The sequence below is a fragment of the Eubalaena glacialis genome, chromosome 2 (genome assembly GCF_028564815.1).
Source record: "Eubalaena glacialis isolate mEubGla1 chromosome 2, mEubGla1.1.hap2.+ XY, whole genome shotgun sequence".
In the NCBI taxonomy this organism is placed as follows: Eukaryota; Metazoa; Chordata; class Mammalia; order Artiodactyla; family Balaenidae; genus Eubalaena; species Eubalaena glacialis.
Genome location: NC_083717.1, coordinates 108,634,790 through 108,656,927, shown reverse-complemented (window position 1 = coordinate 108,656,927; position 22,138 = coordinate 108,634,790). Strand labels below are relative to the sequence as shown.

The following is a 22,138-nucleotide window of genomic DNA, read 5'->3' as shown; positions in this document are numbered from 1 at the left end:
AATTGATAGTATTGGAATATGACAGGGAAGACAATTCACCATGAGTTTGTGACTTATTTTGGGGGGTTAATATGTTAAAGTGTGTTGGTTTGGGGAGATTAGTTTCCTCTGTAGCTCTAGTCCTCTGAGAAACTTAAGTTTCTAATGATTCTCTCTTGCTGTTTTTCAGACCTTGTAGGTTCTGTTTCTGTTTTATTTTTATTTTGCTGTGCTCTCAGCATTTTTCCCTTCTTTTAGTCTCAGGATGCAGGAATCAAGACTATCACTACGCTGGATGAACAAGGGGGTGAGTTGCAGTCATTGGCAGAAATTCTTGATTTGATTTAGGATGCCGGAGAGCCTTTTCAAATCAGCTGTGTATAAAATTAATTAAGCCTTTGGGAGTACCTTCCCTTTGTAAGATAAGAGTGATATTTTACTTCTTTTCTGCTGATTTGAATTATATCATGTTTGTTGCCTATTTGAGGTGGGGGCCACAATACCCCATTGTATACCGAGTATTTATTATGTAGCAGGGTTTATTGTGTGTATTGGTCATATGTGAACTGGACATTATGATATTTTTGCATCATTTTCAGAAATCAAGTTAAGTACTTAAATAGGTCAGATTCAGGCAGGCTTGGAAACATTCTGTTTGATTTGGCCCTGAGCAATCTGGTCTAGTTTTTATTAATCTTATGACAGCCTTCAGGTTTTGAGCCTATCCAATAATAGAAATGCTGGGGATCTGGTCTAGTCAAAGTACACCTAATTTGGTTGCAAAAGTGATCTCTAAACCAATCCTCACATGCTCCTATTATACCAATTTCCTTAGAACAAATTTTTCCACAGTCAGAGGCCAGGTGCCCCAGGATCAGTATGTGAAAGACTATTTTCATTCTGGACAGTCTGTAATACCACCTGGCCCTGATACAGTCACTGTGATGGGTTATTGGTGGATTCGAGGTTAAAGTTTTTGCTGTTCCATCATAATGGCATTTTCTGGTTGGCCCCGTGAATGTAACACAAAATGTAACTTCCACAACTTATTCTCAGAACAACTAAAACGCGTAGAAGAAGGCATGGACCAAATAAACAAAGACATGAGAGAAGCAGAGAAGACTTTAACGGAACTAAACAAGTGCTGTGGCCTTTGTGTATGCCCCTGTAATAGGTGAGTTGATAAATCAAGACCTTTTTCAAATAAATCTAAAATGAGAGCACACCCCTCCCCACCTCCCAATAAGTATGACGGGGCCTAAATAAGGAACTTTGTTAGATCAACTGAAGCTGTTTCTCCTTCAGTCAGATCAAACTTGTTGTATAAATGGGCATATTCACTGCAAACCATCGCTTAAATTTGATCAATCTTTCGATCAAGTCCCAATTTCATTTTTTAATAATACAAGAAAAGGTTAGGAAATATACATCTGGGTAATACAGAGCAGGATAGAATTAGTGTCTTTTCCTTTCACATAAGGAGAATTAACAAAATATGTGTTCTGTGGTAGGCACATGAGGGATGGTCAAGGGAATAAAGGACTTGGATCCTGGCTTCAAAAGACTTACCATGTGGTTGGCTATATGAGAAAGAATAGCAAAAAGTAAAAACTATATAAATCTAGTGCTAGATCATGTGATATCAACTGAGGCTAAAGGTATAGAACTGATAAAGGTTGGTTTGGAGACCATCTTATAGGAGAGATAGGACTTGAGTTGGGCTCTGAATGATTAGAAAGATCTGCATGGACATGAAAGAAGTGGGAAGACATTTCCTATGGAAGATTTAATTTAAATAAAGATTACAGAGGAGCTTGACTTAACTGTACTACATGATTCATATAGATGAGAAGTGGAAAATAATACATAAGTAGGCAATAGAGGAACTTTGAATGCCAGCCTAAGGGGTTGATTGATTGGAGTGGAGTATATAACCGCACACCAAGAGACTAGTTAGGAACCTTTTGTAAACTAGGCCTGTGGGGTATAACTTTATCATCAATATTAGAGAGAAAAGTGTAAGTCAAAAAAATTCACTTTAAATCAACTGATTGTATATCAAACATGAAGAAGGAAACATCAAAGAAGACTCTGAAGATTTGAAGCCTCTAGTAAACTAGGAGATGAAAAGTCTTCAAATTATTTGTGTATAGTGTATGAGATTATACTTGACAGAAAGGAATTCGTTCTTTTTAGTGACTTGATTATTAACATTTAAATTCTCTACTTAATCTTGGGTAAAACAAACTCCATGGTGTTGACAAATAGTACATGTATTCAGACAAAGATGAGGAGTCATTAACAAAACAACTTTGAACTTTACCTTTGGCTGAAATGACATTGTCTGGAGATTGAATGACTATCCTTTCTGCTGAGAGTATTCATTTTTAAAGAGCTTTGTAAGCATTACTGCTTCTATCCAGTTGTCTCAGCTGGTGTGGTAAACCAAAAATGAGATACGAAGGTTTACAGACTCTCAGCATTTTTTTACTCCTCAAAGGAGTTAGGAATGGAGGAGGTCTTGCTCTGTCATGCTTTCAGATAAGTGTTTTCATGTGACAACATTCTCTGTGCCATTTCTACTGGAGAAAATAGAGTTAAATTACTTGTTGGTCAACTTTAGTGTTTGTTTTGGGCATAAGAAGCTAAGAAAGACAAGTCTGTTGACCTGTTTAGACCTTGGTTGACTCTCTAAAAGTGCATATTTTAGTAATTATGACCTGCGAATCAGGGTTTAGCAGATTACTTTCAGCAAACAAGTTAGAAATGCACAGATCTTGTTAATCTAAACTCTTTTTTTAACTATGTTTTGCAAACTTACTTGCACTTTTCTCCTATGTTCTGTGTACCCTCTTGGAAGAGTTCAGGGGAAAAAAATAAATGAACTTCATTGAGATACATATTAAGAGAAGAGCAAGGAAGAGGAAGTCCTCCCTAGAACCTAGAGCAAATTATCTCTGATGAGTAGGAAGAGCAGTGAATCCTAAGGTGGTCTGATATCATAGAAAGTGGGAAATGGAGCTACATAAGTATTAATTTTATTTTTCTTTGTGTACCCAGACAAGCATAGGCAGGATTTTCTTGGACAGTCTGAGAGAGAAGGTAGAGTATGGTCCTGAAGCAGTCCGTCGTCAGCCTCTAACCTCAGCAGAGCCTTTTCCTAGTGGGTCAAGAGAAGAAAGCACTTGTTAACAGTTGGAATCAAGGGGCTCCTATAACAGAACACTTGTTCTCTGAAGAGGAGAGAGTAGTGTTTCACTTTAAAGATTCCGATTTTAATTGCCTCCCTTCCATCCATCTCTCCTTTACACCATTGAGTCCTTGCCCTCTATGGTATCTCTTGTCCTCAGCTTTATCTATTTTCATTCCTTCCAGGGGCGTGATCTTTCTAAGCTTAATCTGCTAATCTGTGTTTCAGTTAGGCTTATCATATAAATAGCCATAACATGAGCTTCTCAAAGGCAGAGACGATATCTTAGTCTTCTGTATAAAGCTAGTACTAATTCTGGTACTAGTAATAACAGCTCAGGTCCACAGTCTCTTATCTGCCATTTAGAAATCTAAAAAACTCTGAAAGCCAAAGGTTTGTTTTTTTCAGAATGTAGTGCCACAACTTATTGATTAGGCTACAAGATGTAACCTGAACTGAAGCTATTTAATAGTCTTTATTACACTTAGCATAAATGTTAATCCGTTTCACTGCAGAAATATTGATGTATGTGATTATGTGGTACTGCTCAAAATGTCTCACATCCAAAGGTTTGCATGAGAGTTGTGAGCCTGTATATTAATTTAGGCTCTTACTCTCCTGAGCACTTTAAATTTAATCCTTACAATACCCTTAATATGAGATAGTTCCTCTTATTATCACCATTTTACATATAGGGAAACAGAGGCATAAGGAGGCTACACTAACAAGTGGAAGAGCTGAGATTCAAAACCAGGCAGAGCCCTAGTTTTTAACTGTATGCTACCTTGCTTGACTGGCAAGAAAAGAAAGAACCTTTTTGTTGTTGCTTTTGTTAGATGTATTACTATATAGAAAATGTCTTGAGTAGATTTGTTCTTTGAGATTTCTTTTGTTTAGTAGTATTCATTAAAGCCATATCAGCAGATCTTTTTCTAATAAGACATGGAAATAGCTTCACTTAACAGAACCCTGTATTAGAAGTGAATTTTAATTTTAGCTAATTCTTTTTAAAGGACTACTAGAATTTGAAAACAGACTACAAGGATTAAACTTTAAAATTGTGAATAAATGTCAATCTTTTAGCTTGCTACTATTTGAATCCTAAAAGCAAAATAGAACAGATCCTTATTAAAAATCCTATATCTTTGTCATTAACTTTGGGGTTTTTTTGTTTTGTTTTGTTGTTTTGGCCGCGTCACACTGCTTGCGGGATCTTAGTTCCCTACCAGGGATCGAACCCAGGCCCCCGGCAGTGAAAGCGCCGAGTCCTAACCACTGGACCGCCAGGGAAGTCCCTTTGTCAGTAACTTTGATAAGTCGTAATTCTAATTAACAAGAGTTTAAAAAGAGGCAGGTTTAAAATGGGAAGTCTCAGAATAGTAAACTGCCTGATGTCCCAGTTTAACCATTGTCAAACAAAGTATTCCTCTGTCTTAACCTGCCTCTCTTCATTCTGTGCTTAAAATGTCAAACATATTGGCACGTAGTTTGAAGACAGGTTGGTATTTCTGGACCACTTACTAGAGAAGTTGAAAATTGGTACTACAGGTTTTATACTATTGAATCTTATGTCATATTAAGTTGTAAATATTCAGCTCTGATTAGTTAAAATAAATATTGAATTACTGTATTTTAGTCAGCATTTGAGTGCTTCCTCCATCCTACTCACTGGAGATACAAAGTATTTGCCTTCTCTTCATGTTAATGTTCATAATTTTAGGACAGAATATCATCATTCAGACATTCTTAGGAAAAACGAAGTATGCTCTGGTTTAAATAGTTTTCATGTTTTTCTTTTTATCTAGATTCTCAGATGTTGGTTGTTTCTATGAAACCAGGCAGGAATTTAAATGCATTATGTTTTGAAAACTAAACCTGCTTCTGTTCTGTTTGATTGGCATTCACTGTTTTCTGCATTTCATTCTGTCACCTAATCTCTTCCTTTCTAATATGCTTACTAAAAATGAAGATTTAACATCAGAAGCTGAGCTCAGTAACTGATCAAAGGGAACTTTAAGATGCAGTCTTGTGGCGCAATTTGGGCTGTTAACCTGCTATCTAAAGGTGATGCTTCAAATGGCTTTTCTGTGCATGTGCATGGATTTTGTGAGTGGTAGAGACTCTTAAAAGCTGTGCTGTGTTGTGTAATGTAAAGTGAATTTGTTCTTGATGAGTGCTGTCTGCCAGAAGATGGATTGACGAAAGGATCTTAATTTATAATACCACCCTTTGACTAATGGCTCTGATACTAAGTTTTTGCTAAAAAACATTTAAGATTATAAAAGTAAAAACACCCCTAAAGTTTCCTAAGAAGTTTTAAATAGGTTGATCTTTGTAGAGAATTGCTGCATTCTAGTTCTGATCAAAGGTAAGGGAATTCAGGCTAAATACATAGACTTTGATTTCAGCTTCCTTTCTTCTGTTAAGTTTTCCTACTCCTTTCTGGTTCCAGAATCAGTATTTCCTCTATTGAAGTATTGCTTCTAATGATTTTGGATTCCCCATGATTTAGGCCACTACCAAATTGAGGAATTAATTGCCAATGTAAGTCATCTTAAATGCCATTTGGAACAAGGTGGGATATAAATTTAAAATGTTGCCATATCTAGTTATCTCCTTTTTTTAAATAAGGGTTTACTCTCTTTATATATATTATCATCTGTTCCATAATACCTATTATGTCATGTGTTAGCTTGCTGTGGTTTCGTATTGAATTAATGCAGAGCTAACTAATCTTAATTTTTTTATGGAAGTTAACCCTCTAGTCAGCCTACTGTTTATTATAATGTTTGACTCCTTAATTTTGGATCTTTACGGGGACTATGAATACCATGGTTAAATGTTAGAAAATTGTTTGATTTCTACCCTTTGTTTCTTGCCCTTCTTTTTCTTCTTTCCTGTAACCTGATCACCTCTCTCTCTCTCTCTCTCTCCCCTCTTGGGCTTTCTTTTTGCTATTTTATTCAGTTAGTACTAATGTTGACAACCAAAACTCAAAAAAGAAATTGTTAAAGTTACTGTGTTCATATCCTGATACTTGTTTTCTGTATTTATAGCAGCTTCTTAAGGGATATTTCAAATTCTTATTTCAAACATGTCATTTTTGAATGTGATATTTATCTGAAAAAATGTAGTAGTTAAAGATTATTAAACTCTTCAAAACTGACAGTCAGGGGTAAATCTAACTTTCTAGATGGAGTTCTTAATTGCATTAAAATCTACCACAAATTTGCTTAAGCATTTTATTCTGAAATCTAATTTCTTCCCAGAGGGGCTGTTAATTTTGTTATGCAGAAGAGTTCTGTTGCAAATCAGAACCATTTCTTTCTTACTGTAGACCAGAAACAACCCTGGCCTAGATGTCTTTTTATATAGCTATATTCCAACTATATTCGGCTGCTTGTAGATCTCAAAGCTAGGGAATGTTAATGGGCTATAAGAATAAACATGCCAATTGGTAATCTGTGCAATTAAAGACATGAACTTTTAACTAAGGATCAGGTTGAGTTGAAACCAAAGAACAAAAATATTTGTCTAATGCTTTACAGAACAATTTTACATCTATTATCAACAGCCCTGTGACTTATTAAGTACTGTTATCATCTTAGTTTTACGCATAAGAAAAGATGCTCAGAGATGGAAGTTTGCATAAGGTTCTGTAGCTACTGAATGACAGGTCTAGGATTGGGATTCAAGTCAACTTACTCTAAATCTTGTGGCTTAAAAAAAAAACCTTGTGTATACATTCACTTCCTCCAGATTAATTCCTCAGTGTCCCAATATATAGAAATACTAAGGTGTACTACCATAGTAATCTAAAATATTCCTTCTACAACAGATTGGAAGTCTCTTAGAACAGTGTTTCTCTTCCCTGGTTGGGCAGCTAAATGATCTATTGAATTTAAATAAAACCATAGTTACAACAGAAGATTCCCAGGCTCCATCCGATACAAATTGAAGAAGAATTTTCAGAATGTAGCCTGAAATACACATCTGTGTATTCAGAATCATCCAGGTCACTTTGGTGCTCAGTCAAGTTTAGGAAATACTACCTTTTAAAGCACTTAAGACCCTTTGAAGGAAGACAAATTAGATTAAAACCATTGTTGTTTTTATTAGATACTCAGCTGCCTGACAATGCCCTTAAAAACAGGTGTCTTTAAGGGTTTTACAACTCAGTGGGAGAAGCTCCAGGGTAACAGCATGTGGCAGGATCTTGAGCAAGCAGAAGGCATTATTACCTGGAGTAGAGGTGCTGAAAGAGACATGGAACTATCACAAGGATGAAGATATGAAATCAACAGCATATAAAAATCACTGCTTTATAAACATGCAGAACATGTCAAAACTGCATGAAAAAGAAGTGCAGAGTTTTTTTCCCCAATCCATTTGAAAATAAATGTGACAATTCAAGTCAGCTTTTTGTACCTTTTCCCCTTGATATTGGAAGAACATCAAAGATCCAGTCCTCTTAAAGGGAGAAGGGTTTGATAACCAGTCTGATTCTTTGTTTATAAACTATGCTTTAATTGAACCTCATTCACAATATCATGTTAAAACAATTCGTTTGCGTCTTATGCCCCTTATATCTAATTGAAGGAAGAATTCTCAGAAGTTGAAGGAATTTCAAATATTATTTCTTAAGGTTGAGGAGGTTGGAGCATGTGTATATCCCTTGCTAGACCAAGAGCCCACAAGTCTGTCCCAACCCAGTGCTTCTGTGCTAAGACTCTCAGAAGCACAGTGTCTTATTATTTAGTGACCTTAGAATTCCAGCCCTCAATCTTTGACCTGTTTTACAGTCTAACATCCTGATAAAAGCCTCACTTATCTTATATTACTTCTATTAATATTTCTGGTTAACTTTCTGATAAACTTATATGTTGTTTATTTTGCTTGGTTGCTATTACTCTGCTTCAGAATTTTGCCTGAGACCCATCTTATTAACAAAGAATACATGTAAATGGGTTTTTTACTAAACAGAAATTATTTATAAATATTCATTTAAATAATGTGTATATCGGGGACTTCCCTGGTGGTCCAGTGGTAAAGAATCTGCCTTCCAATGCAGGGGATGCAGTTTCGATCCCTGGTCAGGGAACTAAGATCCCACATGCCACGGGGCAATTAAGCACACATCTCAACTACTGAGCTCGTGCGCCTCAACTAGAGAACCCGCATGCTGCAAACTACAGAGCCCACGCACTCTGGAACCTGAGCGCCACAACTACAGAGCCCACGTGCCCTGGAGCCTGCGCTCCACAACTAGAGAAGAGAAAACCTGCAGACCACAACTAGAGAGAAGCCCGCGCACTGCAAGGAAAGCTCCCGCATGCCTCAACGAAGATCCCGTGTGTCACAACTAAGACCCGATGCAACCAAAAAAAAAAAGTAGTACTAAATAATGGGTATCCCACCTTGTTCCAGGAAGGATTTAACATGGCTTATTAATAACTAAATAGATTGATTAATTAAACATATAGTACCCTTTCTGTAGCATTGATGATTAAGGTCTAAGATCCAATTCTAGGTTTGCCAAACATGAATCCTCACATGATCCTATTAAGAAAGGAGCCACTGCTTTCCTAAAATCTCTCCTTTGCTTTTGCAATTTCAAAACTTCCTCATTAATGTATCATGTGGAATAAATCAGAAACCAATGTTATAGCCATATACTACTTTGTTTCTGTTTATAGAAAAGCAAAAACTAAAATTGTGTGAGTGGAAACTTTACCTAGCCAAATAATCAGTAAGAAAAAGTTTTATTTGTGTTTTTTGTAATAGCCACTTAAAAGTCATTTTACTAGGTTCTTTTTCTTGCCATTTATACCAGTTTAAATAGTAAATCCCACGGTAAAATTCTGGCTTTGGCTGATTTTTAGCTATATCAGTTAATCTAAACATATGCTTCTATTTTTAAGAGGCTTGGATTTAGGATCATTTTTTTTTTTTAGGTGGAAAAGTAAACTCTTAAATGAAAAAGTCCTAAACCAAACTATTTGTAACTGGTACCATTGTAGCCAAGGAACTCATTCATTGCCTTTCCTTCATGATGTTTGTTTCTTAAGAAACCTTTTCTAAAAAATAATTTTTTTATAATAACTTTTTTAAAATTTTATTTTTTTATACAGCAGGTTCTTATTAGTTATCCATTTTATACACATTAGTGTATATATGTCAATCCCAATCTCCCAGTTCATCACACCACCACCACCCCCCGAAGAAACCTTTTTTAAAAAATTTAATGCACAATTCTAACTTTAAAAAACAGATCAGCTGAAACTACTATAGTTTAAGTAAGTGAGCAACTGAGGTCTAAGTACTGCCCACTCAGCCTTCTTTCTCTTCCATCCCTCATCAACCTCTGAGATGCTTCCAAGGAACCATTAAGGCATCCCAGAGCACCTTTCCTAAGGAATTTTTTTCCTAGTGTCCATTAACCTCTTTTCTGGAGAGTGTCAGAGGCTAGGAGAACCTGAAAAATCAAATAATTACATTTTGGTACTTGCTAACTGCTCAGTGAAGATTTGGTGGAAGTAGTTTAACCTTTAAAAAAATGTTTTTAATGTCAGTGGGCTTACACAGTTCATCTTTTTCCTATGCCAGATTGTGATGGAGCATAGTGTAGATAATCCAGATCTAGCTGCATGTAGCTTTTATTCTAAGGGTGCTAGGGCATCCCTAAGGTAACAAGCACTAATAATGTCATTTCTCCCTCTCCTGCTTTTTGGTATCTCTCTACACTCCTGACTCTGATATAGGAGAAAGAACTTTGAGTCTAGTAAAGCCTATAAGGCAACATGGGGAGACGGTGGAGACAACTCTCCTAGCAATGTAGTATCTAAGCAGCCAGGCCGAGTGACAAATGGTCAGCCTCAGCAAGCAACCACAGGAGCAGCCAGCGGCGGATACATTAAACGGTATGCCAGCTCTTCCCGATATTTTTATTCTTTTCCTAAATGAATGGCTCTCTCTGGAGACTGGGTGTAATTATGCATGAACCCCAACTTATTAATTAGAAATAGCATTTATTCCTTTTTTTTTTTTGGATTTTTTTTGGATTTTTTTTTTTTTTTTTTTTTTTGGCCGCACGGCATGTGGGGGTGTGCGGGATCTTAGTTCCCCGACCAGGGATCGAACTCGTGCCTCCTGCAGTGGAAGCGGGGAGTCTTAACCACTGGACCACCAGCGAAGTCCCTTATTCCATTTTAAAATTTGCCTTCTGACAAAATGGTGACTGGGATTGTTGACATTCAAGGATGGATTAACTTTTCTTCATAAAGTACTTTCCAAATTATTCAAGTAATCATGTTTTACTTCTGTAAATAAGAAGATGTGTTTTAAAATGTATCATCTAGAGTAGGAGTCAACCAGATCCCTATAAGGATATCTGTAAAGGGTCAGATAGTAAATATTTCAGACTTTACAGGCCATACAGTCTCAGTCACAACTACTCAACTGCTCAACTCTGTTGTAGGGTAAAAGCAGCCATAAACTATATATAAACAAATGAGCATGGCTGTGTTCAAATAAAACCTTATTCATAAATTCAGAAGGCAGGCCAGATTTGTCTTTGGGCCAGGATTTTGCAACCCTTATTTTAGAGCAGTAGTTCTTTAGACCTAAGCGTGCATCAGAATCACCTGGGAGGTTTATTAAAACACAGATCGCTGGGGCCCCTTCCAGTCTCTGATTCAGGAGATCTGGAGTGGAGTGTGAGAATTAGCATATTTTCATGTCTAACAAGTTCCCAGGTTATGCCGGGAATTACACTTTGAAAAACCACTATCCTAAAGTTATTTCTTAATCTTAAATGGTTTTAAGATGTTGTGCTCTCTTGGATTAGTCTTTCCATTTTTACTATAGAATGTTTCCCAAGAATGGTAACCTGCATCTGTTGGGTCTAACACTTGCTGAGGTCATTTTGGTTACTTATTTTTATAAAAACTGAATCCAGACTCACTCCATTTCTAATTCACCCAAAAGTACTGAATTAACTATCTTTTTGTGATAGTATAACAAATGATGCCAGGGAAGACGAAATGGAAGAGAACCTGACTCAAGTGGGCAGTATCCTAGGAAATCTAAAAAACATGGCCCTGGACATAGGCAATGAGATTGAGGCTCAAAATCGACAGATAGAACGGATCACAGAAAAGGTAAGAGCTTTTTAGTGCCACAGGAAAATGAGACATCCAGTACAGTGTTTAGTAATAGACATCTGTGCTAGATGCTCTGGGGGAGAGCAATAGGGATAAGATCCTGTCCTCACAGGCCTTGCAGTTTTGATGAGTTCTAACACATTGAAAAACAGTAGTCGAGTCCTCCTATCTCTTACTCAATTGGTTCATTTTGAAACCAAGACCTTGGGACCAAGTGGTTTTATTTAAAATTTCACACATGAAGCTCACAGTCTCCTCTAACCTTTCTGTGAGCTGTCGGGGGTTTTTTTGTTTTTTTGTTTTTCCCCTGAAAGAGCAAGTTAGCTTTTGGAGTTTTATTTTGTTAACTAATAACAAATTAGTAAGTTCCCGAATCCTCATCTCATGAGTCAGTAGATAAAAATCAGTTCTGCAGAATGGTTCTCGTGGGGTGGACACACAAAAACAAGAGTAACAAAAATGTGCGGTTGCTATTTTTTACTTCATATGATATAAAATATACTGAAATTAAATTGTGTTCTGTGTTTGGTTGTGTCACATCTAAAAGCTGTTCTTATTGATTGTTACTTCATTAAAATCTCAGTATACTTTAATGGTTGGGATAAGTTTTTCAGCTTGGCTTTCTGTTGAATCACTTATGATGGATTTCATTGAGGCAAACAATGGTTCATAAGATGTTTTCAATGCTGTTATGTGGGTTTAGGCTACATATTACCCATCATTTTAATTTACATATTGATGTGGATGGTGATACATCTGTTCCACAGATCTCGGGGTAGTCTCTGGGTGAGATCTAGGGTAGCTCCAGATGAGATTCTATGATTCAGTTCAGGGGACTCCCACAAGGTCCAGATCTATAGCAGAGAAGAGCATTATATTTTCATTGCATCTACATGCCATTGATTATAAGATGCATCCTAGTTTCAGACATGTTAAACTATGAAAAAAATGTTACAGAACTCATGAAATACTGGCAAGTTCTCCTGGTATATCTTTGTCATGTTTATACACCCAGGTTTTTCCAAATGAATTTGATATTCTGTCACTTCTTGCCCAAAATGAGTTTTGTAATGTGGCTTCGACTATTTCCTGAATTTTCTCAATGTGTCAGTTACTCTAAGTACATGAAATTTAACGTTTATTAGAGCAGCTTACCTTGTGAAGTAATGCTGGTATATTTTTCTTTTTTCCAGGCTGACACCAACAAAGATCGTATTGACAATGCCAATGCCAGAGCAAAGAAACTCATTGACAGCTAAAGCTATTGCTGTACTTCTTTATCATTTATTCACTTCCCTAGCTCCTCCTTCAAAATCATTACCTTTCCAGAGTTTGAAATTTTGGTTCCACACTCTTCTAATCGGGAGATGATGTGGAAGAAGATCTAGGAGTAACAGCCCCCCTATTCTTTTATTTTCTCTTTTTCCCTTGAGGGTAGACTGCTGCTTAGTTTCCCTTCTAGTATTTTCTTTCTCAGTCCATACTCTTAGGTTGGTTTTCATACATCATATATAGTGTTATTTTTCATTCTCTCCGTTTACTTAGCAAGTTTTTCTGCTTTCAAACTTTGGAAGCATTGCCAAAGACAGCCATGTAAAAGGCTGGGGGCAGTAGGGGCAGGCACAAGGAGGAGAGGCAAGAGATAAGAGGTTGTTACCTCAGTAAAACCTGCAGACCCTAAAGCCAAAAGTTGCGTAACCACAGTGAAGATCTAGTTGGGTTTAATTTCTGTTTAAGTTGCAGTTTTTGCCAGTTTAGGCCAATGCTTGGTTTTGGAGCTATACACAATATTTTTGTTATACATCACAACTTTGCAACCTCTGCTTCAAAAAATAATAGAATGAGTTTTCTTAAAGTGAGCTTAATTTCTGAACTCTTGGTGGTTCATCTGTGTACATAGGTTCTATGATCCCATTTCATATTGCACCATATAGGAACACCTGGTATAAATGAATGGCTTTTTATTTTCATATTATTAATAGTATCATGGTCCCATTACAGGCCTATTAACCTCATAAATTTGTCATTAGTCTTTGAAGAAAAAATATGTAAATATGTATATATAATATGAGAATTTCTCTCTACAGCAGGGCTTAAGATTTTTTGGAAAAGTTTGACAAAGTATATCACGTGAATTCAGATTTACCTCAATGCCAAGAATTATGTTTAGATAGGAAAAAAGAAACTTGTTTTGATCTCAGGTAGAAAATAGATTGCTTTGAGTTTTATGTAGCTTTAAACTTTTTTAAAAACTAGAATTTATTCTGTTTAAAAATGATTTAGAAAATTATGTCTTTGGTTTACTTATTGATGATTGCACTATGATTCTCTTAGCTTTTTGTATTCAACTTCCAGAATCACATTTGCTTAGATCCTGAACAGTGTTATAAGAATCTGATTGGTATTTGTCACCTTTATTTAAAAACTAGCTTCTGCACACTTCAAAGCTATTAATGTCGATTGGTTTGACCAATAACCACTGTTTGATCCTTACAATTAAATTTTGTAACTAACTAGTGGAACTGTTTTTTCAAATAAGTGATGTGCTTCTGTGAGTACTTTTTGGGGGGTGGAAAGCAATAATTTCGTCAGCTCTTATTTGACAAACTGAATAGAGCAAAGATCCATAAATCAAAAGGCACTCCAACAAAGAGCTGACTTTATTAGCACCTTTCCCATTTTTATTGGAAATATAGGACTTTTCCCTGCTATGATTTGTCATGAGGTTCATTTTAATCATTACTAGTCTTTTATTCATTTGAGGTTAAATACACTAGCGACTGAAAGTGTCTATGAGTGAAAACCGCAACCCACTTACTGGAGGAGATAGAGTTAACATGGGAACTTTCAAAGGCTGAAAAGGAAAATATTTATAGTGAGATTTAATTAGGCCCTCAGTAATAGAAATGCCACATGCCAAAAAGGAGTAGTTTGGCAGGTGGTAGTAAATGTGTAAAATAAGAAGGTATAAAACACTGGGGGCTGTTCTATACTTAAATGTCCTTCCTAAAAGCGTTAAAAAAAAATTTTTTTACACTATTATGGCTAAAGGAAATAGTTCTGAAGATACCAGTATGCTGTTCCAACAGTATAATTGGTTAGAAGTGTGAGCTAAGGCACACAGTGTGTCCAGTGTGTCTGGATTTACACTCTAGCTCTGCCACTTGCTGGCTGAATGACTATAAAACCATTTCTGTGCCCCAGTTTCCTTGTGCGTAAAGTGGGATTAATGATTCCTACCTCATAGAGTTGCTGCGAAGACTTAATGTGGTAATGCATGTAAAGCACTTAGAGCAGTGCCCAGCAAATATAAGAGCTTATTAAACGATAGCTGCTATTCTCTCTAGAGTGGAGCTCTTTTTGGGTCAAGGATCTCTTCGTGAATTTGATGAAAGACAACGCAGCCTATCTCTCCAGAGAAATAGACACACAAACACACACACGTGAATCACACATAAATGGGTCTTGAAAGCCCATCCATGGATCCCAGTTTACGTACTTTTTCAAAGCTTCTGCTACTGAGAAAAGAGGAATGAGGACCTAGAACTTAGGCTCATAATACACTAGAAATAGAAGCTGTTGACTTAAAAGTCTTCTCCTGTGACACTGTCTGGAAACTTGTTTCTGTTACTTTTGAAAGGTAGTAACTGAGGTGGTTAGCACAAGCTCTGGAGTCTGACCATCTGTGTTCAAGTTTTGGTTCAATCATTTACTAGTTTTGTGACCTTGAGCATAAAACTGACCTATAATTAAGGAGTTAAACAGTATCCTCCACTGAACTTAATTTTTTTTTAACAATAAGCTCCCTCTTCAGGTTTCCGGTCTTATAATGACAGTGATCTTTATCCCCTATAGTTGTGCCTGTTTTTTTCTTCTTTCACAGTTTTAATTTATCCTTTGTTTACCACATTTCAACTCTAGATCTTTTCATGTCATGTATGGATTAGGAATCTCCCCTTAACTTAAACTTCTACTTCCCAGACATCCTATACTCAATTGCTCTTAGAATTAGTTTCTTTAAATGCTATTCTTTAGGTTACTCTCTTACTAAAATCCTAAGTTATCCCAGTTACATTCCTAAGCATATTTATAGTTCTCAGATTGATATTCAGGTTCCTTATTCTCTACTCATTTGTTTTTCATCCTAATGTAGTGTTTGCTCCAAGCCTTCCATTTCTGTACAACTTGCTAAATTCTATTTTAATGTTTTACAGGTGAAATAAATAGCACCATTTATTGAGTGCTTACTCTGTCATAGGCACTATTCTAAATGCTTTTCTGTATCTTTTCACCAAATCCTCATAACATACATGAGAGGTAGGAGGTGTTCCCCATATTATGGATGAGAGTAAGTTGCTCAAATTCATAAAGCTAGTAAATGATGGACTTTGGATTCAAATCAGGATCTTTCTGACTCCAAGGCCCATGTTCTTACTCAGTATACTACACTGACTTCTAACCAAGCTCTAAAAGAAGGTAGGTGATTTAGAGCTGGTGGCCACTAGAATCTCAGTCTCCAGACCTCAAGTCAACCTACTTTATTAGCTCATATTGAAGTCTAAATACTTGTGTACTATATCTTTGGGCATATTACTTTACTTAATCCCTGCCCTCAAGTAGCTCAGTCTAGCAAGAGGCAGATGAATATAGAATGTGAGAAATGCTGCCGTAACAGATGGAGCAGTTAATTCGGCTTAGACTTCTCAGGAAGGGGCTTAGACATAGAAAAGGAGCGTGTTAGTAAGAGAGGGCATTCCTGACTGAGCAAACAATGTAAAGACAGTTAAAGGAGAGAGACATTGCACTGTGGGTTTAAGGAGCAGAATAACCTGCTAAGACTGGGCAAGTGAATGAGAGTGAAGAGAGGGTATCTGGAAATAAGGCTGGGTCCAAGTTGTGAAAGTTAGCCATCATAAGGGGATTCTCATAAGGGTAGGGATTTTTAAAACTCCCATTAATAATTAAATGTCTTGGGACATTTAAGTTATTTAATTTATAAGTTCTGATTTATTAGATAAGTACTGATAAAATAGAGAAATGTTCAGTAGATCAATAAGATTAAGCATTAAACAAAGTTTATAAAAAACAAATGTAATGTAATGTAAACTGGCACCCCCATCCCTCCCCGGTTGAGAAACAGAGAATAACATGGGAAAAAGAGAACCCCTAGACCAGATTTAAGGTCAGAGAGACTTTCCTCATATAAACACTAGGCTCTTGTGATCTCTTGACTTAATGGTTAAACTAGGTTTGTAAAATGAGAACTAAAAATACATGGTAAATAACAGCCCCTTGGCTAAGATAAAACATCAGAAAACAGCAGAGTTGTAGCTTTCTAAATGTTCATGCCAGTAACAGTCTGAAATAATCTACTTTTATAGCTTCAGTTTGTCTTAATAAGCATGGTTTCCAGTACCACAAAAATGTTTATCAGTCACATGAAGGCATTTCAGTACTCTTGCAACCTGAACAAGAACATAAAACATTTCTTCCTTATCAGTTTACTTTCAAACAAAGGGCCATTTACAGGTTAAAGTTCCCCTGTCTTACTTTAAAGGATTAACCTTTCTTCCAGCCATAGTTATTAAATCTTTATATAGTATATTCTCTCATTCAGAGAATAAATTTGATAAACATAAGTTGTTGTAAAATACCCTAACAGTAGTTTTTTGATAGGTAATTTGATTATTAGAGTTGTAAATACAAAAAGATGACCAGAAATAAGAGACTGTTTCTAACAAAGCTTCAGGAAAATCTTGATTATTAAAACCCTTGTATCTTACAAGTTTTGCATACAGTTTTAGCTCTTCAGAGCCCTCTATCAATAAGGCACCTGCAATAGTAAAAAAAAAATTGCTACTGCAGCCTTGGGAACACCTCTTAGTGTTGTGCTGTTGCTTCTCTCACAAAGTACACTTTTAATCAAGAGTCATACCTTTATGTACATCCTAAATTCCAAGTATAAACATTGCAATTGAACTAATGGACTGGAGTAAAATCATAAATCCTTAGATTAACCATAGCAGCCTCTCATGAATTATTTGAATTTCATAAAAATATGAAGTGTTAACACAGGGTGGAATGGCAACTGATTTTCTGAAAGCTTGCACATTGAGACACATGAAATTTCAAGCTGTTGTGTGGAGCTATTCTGGTACCAGGCAGCATCCCCTCACTGTATACATAGCAACTAGCTACTGGGTTTCTCAAAGCCAAACAAATGATGGTTTTGAAGATCAACATTGTCCTTTGCCCTATCCATGACTCAAAATGGAGGACTCTTCCTGTGTTTGATTCCCTTTAGCTTATTTGAGATGAGCCCTGGAAAGGAAAAAGATCATTGAGTGAAATATAACCTCCTGGAATATCACCTCCTCACTGCAGATATCCTTGACAACAACAGGAGCCTTTCATTCAGCCGGATTGCAACAGGTTCCAAGTCAGTGTCCTGTATGGTTCACATGCTCCTGGAGAACATCATGCAAACTTCTTCTTGGTGGCTGTGAACCTCTCCATGTACTGAAAATCATGAAAGAATACATGTGTTATTTTGCCCTGAGCAAATAACTAACTTATTGGTTATTTAGGATTTTATGATTTTTTTTCCTTTAGGTTTTTATGGCCCTTCATTTCCTACAAAATCTACCTATTCTAGATGCAAATTTAAAGCACATGGTTTTGTGGGGTGTTTTTTTTTTTCTTTATATCTTAATAGGACACCTATCAAAAGAAAAAGATGCTTTACAATAAGCTGTCTAGAGAAAAATATCATCTTGGCATAACACCATTTGGCTGATTCTCAGAACCCACCTCCAAAATGGAGAACAAATCCTTATTGACATAAATGTATTATACATACATCCTGTACCTAGAAACGCTCGTGTGAGTTACTTCACCTTTCTCTTCTCTGGAGCAGTGACTAGAAATTCAGAAGTACACTAATACATACCTTATCATAGCCTTCCAGTTCTCGAAGTTTCTTTATTTCAAAAAGGTTGCCTTCTACAGCAAGCAGACAGATCTGGGAATCACTGAGGATGCTCTGTGGAAGCATACTGAGCTCAAGACAATTCTCCTCCAAACGAAGAACTTTAAGGCGAGGACAGCAAGATATCTTCACTGAGATCTGAGCTATCTATTGAACAATTTTAAAAAGGGATAATGGGAAAAAGTATAAGCACTGTAATGATTATTTTTTACTAAATTAAAAATCTTTACTTGACTATTTGTCCTAGTTCTTTCTTCTACCACCTCCATTTTCTCACTACCCACTCATTCCAGAAGCCTCTTGTGTTATCCAGCTTCTGTTACTACTACACTTTTTTGGGGAAAAAAAACAAATCTTTTTTGAAGGTCACCAGTGGCTTTTTGGAAACATTTTTCTGATAATAAAAGCACTGTTCATTATAGAAAACTTGAGAATCATACGAGTTTAGAGAAAAAAGTTACCTGTAATCCATCACTGTAAACATTTTGGTACATTTACTGCCAATCTTTTATGTGTACATAGATGCCAACCACTTTACTGCCAAAGTCAAGGATTCGTTGCCCTCATTGCCTGTTGCATTTGACTGTGCTATCTATCCCTTCCTTGAAACTCCCACTTCTTGTACCTAAGTGCTGTGTTTTTCTTCCTATCTTTTGAATTATTCCCGATTTTTGGCTTCCCTTCTTGTTCGTATGGACATTTTTCAAGCAGCAGTCCCTAATACTTAATATTCAATCTTTCTAAACTTTCTCCTAGAAAGCTCATTCATTCTTAAAGCTATCACTTCTGTTAAGCTATCTATCTACATTCATTTCTGCTCACCTCTATTCCACTCCTATGTCTCTGATTTTTAGTAAAACACATTGGATGTTTCACCATCATAACCGACTCAGCATGCCCATTCCCAATAGCACCACTCTTCTTTTAGGCTCTTGAGCTCAACACCAAGCAGTTATCTTTGATTCATTCAGCTCTTCTGCCCTTTAAATGCTCCAAGCCACCTAGTTATATTTACTATGCCTGGTATCATCTCAGACCATCACCTGGGACCTTGTTAAAACTGCAAATTCTCAGACCCTACCCCAGACCTACAAAATCAGAAACAATGAGTGTGGAGCCCAGTGATCTCTTACCCAGCTCTCCGGGTTATTCTGATGCACACTAAAACCTGAGAACCACTGATTTAAGGCAGCATAGATGAATGTGGAGCAAGTGCTCAATTTGCTTAAGTTTTTTCCAATATTTTTCCCCAAATATTCAGAATTTTTTTCCAAAAAGCTCAAGTACATACAAGAATATCCACTTTAAGGAAAAGATAAAGCCAATCTCGTCCAAGACTGACTGAATTTCATCATAACGTAAGGTCAGGACAATCTAGAACAGTTTTGTCCAATAAAACTTATTGCAACTAGTGGAATGTTCTATATTTGTGCTGTCCAATATGGTAGCCACTAGCCACATATGGCTGTATTGAGCCGTACTTGAAATATGGCTAGTGCAACCGAGGAACTGAATTTTTAAGTCTAATTTAAATGAATTTTAATGGCTAGTGGCTACTGTAATGGACTCTGCAGATCTAGAAGCATAGGCACTAGAAAATCTAAAGACTACCCAGTCTCACTATGATCAGTGTTTCATCATTTGTGCCTTATGTCTAGACCAAAGATTGTTTCTCCAGTCAGATACATGTTAACCAAAGAGTTTCTGAAGTTATGGAAATAAATTTCAAATACTGCAATTAAAGCTGTCCAACAAACTCCAAAAATCCTATCACTGATGGTTTTTCCGCAAAAGCAGAACACACACTTGACAAAGATGTCAGCAAAAGGACAACTGAATGAACTCTGATGTCCAACTCTGAGAACATGAGTTTAAGCCTCTTTTCCACTCTATCTTCCTGACATAGCTCCTTGCTAGATGATTAGAGGTATATTTGAGGATGATCTGAAGAACTCAAGGTTTGTGAGACAGAGGTTTAACTTTTGAAATTACCTCACCCTGTTACCCATACTACCCTCCAAAAAACACCTACACAACAAACACACCCAGTGTCTCAACTAACTTCATGGCACTTTGGGCTTTGAAATTAGTCCAGCCCATAGAATATACCTTTCTTCTAGCCTCTGATACCCCTCTCCATGATTACAGTTTAGAGAACAATTGTTTATTCAGGAGACTGTAAACCCACATACATGCTGTAGAAATAAACCCTTAAGCTCTAGACCTGGTTCTGGTTGAGGTTGAGTTCGATGACCTGCAGCTCCCGCACTGTGTCAGGTATGCTCCGAATTTGGTTCTTGGAGAGATCCACTACATCCAGGTGCCGTAGGTTACAAAGTTGGGGTGGTAGTGCTCTCAGCTGGTTCCCAGAGAGGCTCAGGGTCTTAAGGGCAGATAGTTGCCCGAAAGTAGATGGCAGCTCTCTCAACTGATTGTTGTTTAGGCTTAGTGTCTCTAGTTTTTTCAGATTGCATAACTCATCAGGAAGGACAGCTGGCAAAGAAAAATTTAAAAACCTGAATCCAATGCAGCTGAAAAACACCTTTGATGGAGTTTATTAAAACTATATGGCAGTCTGTTATGCCTCTTGTTAATATACATAGGCATTTCACATGTTGTGCCATTTTTAAATATTGCATTTTTACCAACATAGTCTTCAGAAGGTGAGGGTGCCATCAAAATTCAGGAAAGCATTATGTGTATAATAGGCTCCTTTTGTGAAGGGGCCACTGCACAATCCCACAGCAATTTTGTGGGATTTGGAAGGCCCTCTCCTTCCCATCCCATCCGCCCTTCCAAATTAGCAGCAAAATTAGCTCTGTTTACATTACACCCCAAAGATGGTCCCTTTCAAGTCCAAATTAACCTCCTACCAATCATTACACCAGGAGAGGAGGCTTACAGATGTAATTACAAGAGATAGAAAGCTTCAAGGACTCTGACATTCTTCTGCATCTTGAGCTCCTGAACAGTTTCATAACAACAAAAATCAGCTTGTAAGAAAAAAACCTTTTTTTTTTAAGATTCTGATACATTTATTTGAAAACCAGTTTAATAACATTATAATCATACTCCACACTCTGTTCCAAGAGAAAAACCACCCTTCTTAACAGCTGATAACTAGCAAAATTCCCAGGCGCAAAAGCCATACTCAGTTTGTTGTTGTTCAAGGACAGGCTCTTCAGCAGAGTGAACTTCCCTATAATCATAGGCGGTAGACTCTCGATCTTGTTGTTGGACAAGTCGATGGTCCTGAGATTGCTTGTCAGCTTCTGCAACTCTGAGGGGAACTGAAGAAAGGGGCTCTCAGCGCGGAGAATCCCTTACCTATTAACTTCACCGCCCGCCGTCCCTCTCCCTTTAAATTCCCTTGGTCGGATCCCTCCCAGTCTCACCTCGGTCAGCCCACGGTCCTTAAGCTGAAAGACACCAGTTTTCTGCGCGGTTTCCACATGAGCGCGGAGGGCACTGTTTCCCATCCTAGCGCCAAGGCTCAGGTCTCTGCGGGAAGGAAGAGAGCTGTCACCACTCGGTCCGGCACCCAGCCACCCCGTCGGCCTCCCGGCTAAGTCTCAAGCTCCAGCTGTCACCTCCTGCCGATCCCTGGATCTTGGGGGCCAGCTCAAGAGTGGCAAGGAAGAAAGGGAAGAACACCAGGCCCCGCCGCTTTTGCAGCTGTTCCAAGGCTAGACGCCGCTAGGAGCCTACAGAGGATCAAGGATCCCCGAACTCGCCTCCTACCCCTCAGCTCACAGCCGGCTCCGCAGAGGAAGACCCGGGACCCGCGCTCGCTTGGGATGCGCTCCCCAGGCTTCCGCC

At 37.4% G+C, this 22,138-nt stretch overlaps 2 protein-coding genes across 7 annotated transcripts in view; one reads left to right on the top strand and one right to left on the bottom strand.

Moving 5' to 3' along the window:
• SNAP23 (synaptosome associated protein 23) overlaps positions 1–13,786 on the top strand; it is a 34,794-nt gene extending 21,008 nt beyond the window's left edge. For both annotated transcript variants that reach the window (XM_061180421.1, XM_061180423.1), the window contains exons 4-8: positions 238–286; positions 1,036–1,153; positions 9,931–10,089; positions 11,184–11,328; positions 12,525–13,786. In XM_061180421.1, the coding sequence (XP_061036404.1) occupies positions 238–286; positions 1,036–1,153; positions 9,931–10,089; positions 11,184–11,328; positions 12,525–12,590 (537 nt within the window). In that variant the 3' untranslated portion in view covers positions 12,591–13,786. The remainder of the gene's footprint in view (positions 1–237; positions 287–1,035; positions 1,154–9,930; positions 10,090–11,183; positions 11,329–12,524) is intronic.
• LRRC57 (leucine rich repeat containing 57) lies at positions 2,991–22,135 on the bottom strand. 5 transcript variants are annotated; one of them, XR_009699398.1, is made up of 6 exons: positions 21,715–21,820; positions 21,471–21,609; positions 20,544–20,812; positions 18,281–18,466; positions 17,703–17,850; positions 2,991–3,139 (listed from the first exon to the last, which is right to left on the bottom strand). XR_009699398.1 is itself a non-coding variant. In XM_061180418.1 (6 exons), exons 2-6 carry the CDS (start codon positions 21,796–21,798, stop codon positions 17,809–17,811), a joined length of 720 nt encoding a protein of 239 aa, XP_061036401.1. In that variant the 5' UTR covers positions 21,799–21,820; positions 22,061–22,135; the 3' UTR covers positions 16,340–17,808. The 5 variants fall into 5 exon arrangements, 3 of the variants coding, with proteins under 3 accessions (XP_061036401.1, XP_061036399.1, XP_061036400.1); XR_009699399.1 differs by lacking the exon at positions 2,991–3,139 and adding an exon at positions 7,343–7,424; XM_061180418.1 differs by lacking the exon at positions 2,991–3,139 and adding an exon at positions 22,061–22,135 and having other exon boundaries at positions 16,340–17,850.
• Between the last annotated feature and the right edge of the window lie 3 nt (positions 22,136–22,138).